Source organism: Solanum lycopersicum, chromosome 9, assembly GCF_036512215.1.
Source record: "Solanum lycopersicum chromosome 9, SLM_r2.1".
Classification (NCBI taxonomy): Eukaryota; Viridiplantae; Streptophyta; class Magnoliopsida; order Solanales; family Solanaceae; genus Solanum; species Solanum lycopersicum.
Window position 1 is genome coordinate 57,397,335 of NC_090808.1, and position 5,684 is coordinate 57,403,018.

Consider the following 5,684-nt stretch of genomic DNA (forward strand, 5'->3'; position numbering starts at 1 on the left):
TTTTGTGTTGGTTTTGAAAGCATTTTAATATTAAAAAATTATGATTTTCACCAATATTTTGCTTCAATTTTATATGATTATTTTTTTTAATGCGTCCCCAAAATTTTCTTTTACATTTTCATAGTCGAAATGATTCAACTTTAAAATTTCTCACTTACTCTTAATAAAATAATACATAGTTATACAAATAGTCACAAAGTATTTTAGGTCATAAATTTCAAATTTTTTTATTTTAATTCCTAATTATCTTTAAGCTTTGATTTATAAACAAAAAATTATAAGTTAAAAATACTCAACTTATGACACATTTTAACTTAAAATTAAATGTTTATAAACAGTCTATAAATTGACCAAAACACATTACTTAGAAATTATTTTAACTAAAAAATATTTGTACCAGAACTACCAGTTATTTTGAAACGAGTTAAACAAATATTGTAAATTGGGGGTTAAGTCTAATTCGAAGAATGTCAAAAGTTAGGCAACTAGAGAGTATCACTAGCACTTTCCGCTATCTTCTCTCTCTTACTTTTTTCTCCTATAAAAACGTTTCTTCCATTCAACCTTTTTCCCCGACTCAATTTCACTCACATTTTTATAGAGAGAGCTCTGTTTTTTTATTTCTCCAATGGCGATTTATTGGAGATCGTGTCTCTCTCTTTCTGCATTGCTAATTTTGGTGCTACTAGTCATCAATGTCAACCCCAGTCACAGGTAATTGAACCTTTTCCATTCATCCAGAAGCTAATTTTCGACAATGTCGAAGCAAACAACTTGAATTTCTGAATTTGAGTGTGACTCTGTTTCTGATTAGTTTGAAATTATTACGATTTGCTCATTGGATGTACTTTTTTTTTAAAAAAAAAATTCAGTGCTGAAGAAGCAGAGCAATTCCAGAGCTTAAAGAACTTGACAATGACGAATAGGTACATTTTTTATTTTCTTCTAACATCTCGTTGTTAAATACCATTTGATTTGCTCTTGTACAATATAGCTGTGCATGTAGTATTTTCCTACAACACCATCCTGATCGTATAGATTGGATCAGGAAAAAATTGGTTCTCGAGCAAATAATTGCCCCATAATGATCTGCTCCTTCACCGTCATATTCAACATTGAATTTGAAAAAAGTCTCACATTGATGTTTGATGAGATGAGTGATGTCATTGAGCTAGTTTTGGAGTGTGAGTTCAGTCCAAGACATAATTTTACATAATTCTTTTCATTTTGCCTGAAATTGGGCGTTGAATTCATTATCTATACTTCTCATTTTGTATTTGCAAATCAAGGCTCAATTTCGATGGTTCTGTTCCTAACATTCAATTTTCTATTTCAAATTTTGCAGTTTAAGCGAAGAAAATGTACCAAACCATGAACATGCTGTAGATGATCCAGAAAAGGTGGTTTCAATGGTAGATATGTAAGTTCTCTCTGCTTTCTCTCTCATCAGAATGCTGCTAATATTTGGTCAGTAGGGAGTACTAAAAAATTCCAATATTTATTTTCCCTATTCCCTTTACCTATCTACATTCATGTGCTTACATAAATGAACTGTACTAGAAGTAATTAACCCCTCACATGATCCATTTACATCATCAACACACAAAATTAAATGCATTACCCCAGTTACTACACCATTTACCCCTCCCCCCACCTACTCAATTTTCACCAAATTCATCCCCTCTCAATTCTCTTGTTTGACAGTAAAGAATATATCGCACATGCGATGTGCCCTAAGTCAGCTTTTATGAGCCCAATTAACTTAAACTAATCCTGTTATTAAGTTAATCAGAAAATTCAGTTTAAATATATGCTACGAGTTATGTGATAGCAGTACTTTATAATATAGGCAGGCATCCAATCCGGTATTAGTAAGGAACTCGAAATACCTTTTTGGAGAATTTAATCATTGATTAGCAAGGGCAAGGCCATGTTATGTTATGTTGTAGCATCTCCTTTTTGTTTTCACATGCTATTTGTTGCCAGATCCGCACATTTTGCTTTGTTTCATGTGTCTTTTTCTTTCACGTTATCTATGGATTATGTTGGAGGTAGCTTTACATACCAAGAACATAGTTGGTTCAGTTTTGTGTTTTAACTTATTTTTCAATCCACCACTCACCTTTATCTTAAATCACAGGCCAAAATCACCCTATTTGCTTCACGTGAATTAAAGATTAGCTAAATAGTGTGTTGTGCTTTCACTTGTATTATGTGACAAAGTGAAAGCGATCAGATCTGAGCTCACACCAGTAAATCCAAAGATCCAGCAACTGGCTGAACAGAACTGACATACACATGCCCATATTAAATGACACTTGTATGTTAATAAAAATAAAAATTATACTACCGACATTATAGATGCATTTATCAGCCCACCTTATAGATTTATTAATTGCACAAGGCAAACGGAAAAAGTAACAGTTCCGTAAGGACCCGTATTCCCCAGCCCCACTTGTATCACCTTTAATAACTAACTACTTCACCTCAAATGCATTACTAAATTTGTTCATATATGTCTAATCAAGATCAACCAATTTTTATTGATATACTAGAATTATTAGTAATTGAATAGGTTTAGTGACTTCCTACATTTAATCATGTGAACTAACATTGTTGATAATACAGGAGCATTAAGAATAGTACAGAGAGGAGGAAATTGGGTTTTTTCTCATGTGGAACTGGAAATCCTATTGATGATTGTTGGCGTTGTGACCGTAATTGGCAACGTAACCGCAAGCGCCTAGCTGATTGTGCTATTGGATTCGGACGTAATGCTATTGGTGGCCGTGATGGCAAGTACTATGTTGTCACTGACCCAAACGATGATGACCCTGTAAATCCCAGACCTGGAACACTTCGTCATGCTGTAATTCAGGACAGACCGTTGTGGATTGTGTTTAAACGAGATATGGTTATTACACTTAAACAAGAGCTAATTATGAACAGTTTCAAGACAATTGATGGCCGTGGTGTCAATGTTCATATTGCCAATGGGGCTTGTATAACCGTCCAATTTGTTACTAATATTATTATTCATGGCATCAATATTCATGATTGTAAACCAACTGGTAACGCCATGGTACGTAGTTCACCAAGTCACTTTGGATGGAGGACAATTGCTGATGGAGATGGCATTTCCATTTTTGGGTCTAGCCATATTTGGGTTGATCACAACTCTCTTGCTAACTGTGCTGATGGCCTAATCGACGCGATAATGGGATCAACTGCTATTACCATCTCCAACAATTATTTTACACACCATAATGAGGTGATGTTATTAGGCCACAGCGACTCCTATGTTAGAGATAAGATTATGCAGGTGACTATTGCTTACAACCATTTTGGTGAGGGTCTTATTCAGAGAATGCCAAGGTAAAATTTGTTTTATTCCACTTCTTAACATTTTTATTCTCTGTAAATTCTAGTGCTAAAAGGTATTATCAATTAATCGATATGCAGGTGTAGACATGGTTATTTTCATGTGGTGAACAATGACTATACACATTGGGAGATGTATGCCATTGGTGGCAGCGCGTCTCCTACGATAAACAGCCAAGGCAACAGATATCTCGCTCCGGCCAACCCTTTTGCCAAACAGGTTAATTTCAGTCTTTTGCTGCTTCTCTTTTTGGGGGGTAATTAGTTAATTAACACTAATGACTAAGCTTAATCTGTTGCTAAGTTTAGTCGAACTCATACTCCGGAAATACAAAACCACCAAAAGAAAATAGAATGGACTAAAATTGGAGCTCAAAGTGATTCATTTTGGACTCAAAATCAAGGACTTTTTGGTTGGCAGGTGACACATAGAGTGGAGCAATCAGATGTGTGGAAGCATTGGAACTGGAGATCAGAGGGAGACCTTATGCTTAATGGAGCCTTCTTTACGCCATCTGGACACGGTGCTGCAGCCAGCTATGCTAGGGCTTCAAGCTTAGCAGCAAAGGCCTCTTCCCTGGTTGGCACTCTTACTTCAAATGCTGGTGCACTTACATGTCGCAGGGGCTACCAATGTTAATGTCTAAGACATTGACACAACCACATATTACCTTTACCTGTCCCGTGAAATTGTCGTGTAATCTAGCCAATTTTATACCTTCTTTACCTTGCATCCCTTTCTAAATACCTCACCAGCAAGATACATATGTATTTCCTTGATACATTAAAAGTATTCGAAACCCCCTTGTTCAGTGTTCCATCTGTCTAATGTAGCAACGCTCAACCTCGCCCTGCCTCAACGAGAAAATTTTAACTCAGAGGATCTGTGGAACAGGTGTTGAAGTGTTGTACCCTACACATTACATTTCTCCTTAGTCATTCCCTTTCTCTCCTACCACGTTTGCTTAAAATCTGATCACCAACTACTTCTCTTGCTTACGGTTGATAGGAAACCGACCTTTTTCTTCCCTCTCCTCTTGATATGGAGCATTCAGAAACATAGTACCAAAGAGATTGCAGAAAACATGCACAATAAAAAGAAGAAGACAATGAAAGCTGATTTTTCTGGTTTATTGTTAAACATGTTTAGCATTAAGTGTTGAAACTGGCATCTTATATAATGTAATTATTATGCTTTTTCTTCATAATTCAAGTTATTTCTGCCTAATTTTTATCACTTTCCCCTCTGTTTAATTTTCCATAAATATCACCAAAAGTTGAGTTATTATGATGACAATTACAGTTTTGCTTCACCTTAATTATCAGTATTGCAGTAGATGAATATTTGGTGAGGGCTATTCATTATTTAAATTAGATTGGTTCTGACTTTTAAGGTACTTTTGAAATTATTAGTTCAGACTTAGTGCTTGTTGAAACTTCAGTAATTTAATTTTTCACATAAATATTTAAATCACGGGTCAATAATATTGGATTCTATTGAGATCACAGCACAGGGGGCTGCATCCACCACGATATGGATGCCACAAGAATTGCATGTGAGATTCGGCAGGTGGTACATGCCTATTCCTTACCTATACAACATCCCATTTTCTTTCCCATGAGTATCTTCCAGGCTGCATACAGCCATGTGAAAGTACTTCATCATGAGTCCGACATCAAAACAGACACTTTTTGAATCATAAATACCAAAAGGAACTTCTCTCTAAAAACACACATCAAAACAGACAATTCAGCCATTTGAAACTAGATAATAAAGTATTCATATCAAATTGGCTTTAATAATTTCTCATTTTCACCACAGTTATCCAAATGAAATGTTAATTCAAGCAATAACATTATTATCAAGGAAATTTCTAATCTAAATAAAATAAAACCAAGTCTAGATAGACCATACTACTACTAGTTCATATTCAAATTCAAGTCAACCATTTCTCGACTCTTATAAACTCTATGCAATTTTAACATCAATTAATATGCTTCAACTAGACACTGGTGCCACAACTCCTCAAGCGACAGTGAAAAAAACGTCATCCTGAAGGCATCTTAGATCATGTTTGACAATTGACATTGTGGCTAAAATAACTTATATTTAGAAACACTTTTTTTTTTAAATATAACTTTTTATAAAACTACTTTAAAAAATAATAATTTTTGTTTGACTAATTATTTGAAAAATGCTTTTGATAAGCCAACTCTGTTTGATTAATCATTTAAAAAAAATATTTTTGATGGTCAAATTACGAAAATTGACAAGTATCAATGCATTTTTAATATTAAGATTA

General features: G+C 34.5%; 1 protein-coding gene across 1 annotated transcript; it reads left to right on the forward strand.

Annotated features, from left to right (window-relative positions):
- Nucleotides 1-462: 462 nt before the first annotated feature.
- Nucleotides 463-4,609, forward strand: LOC101263458 (probable pectate lyase 8). Its single transcript, XM_004247057.4, has 6 exons — nt 463-714; nt 873-926; nt 1,346-1,420; nt 2,629-3,375; nt 3,463-3,601; nt 3,803-4,609. Exons 1-6 carry the CDS (start codon nt 629-631, stop codon nt 4,019-4,021), a joined length of 1,320 nt encoding a protein of 439 aa, XP_004247105.1. The 5' UTR covers nt 463-628; the 3' UTR covers nt 4,022-4,609.
- Nucleotides 4,610-5,684: the final 1,075 nt, after the last annotated feature.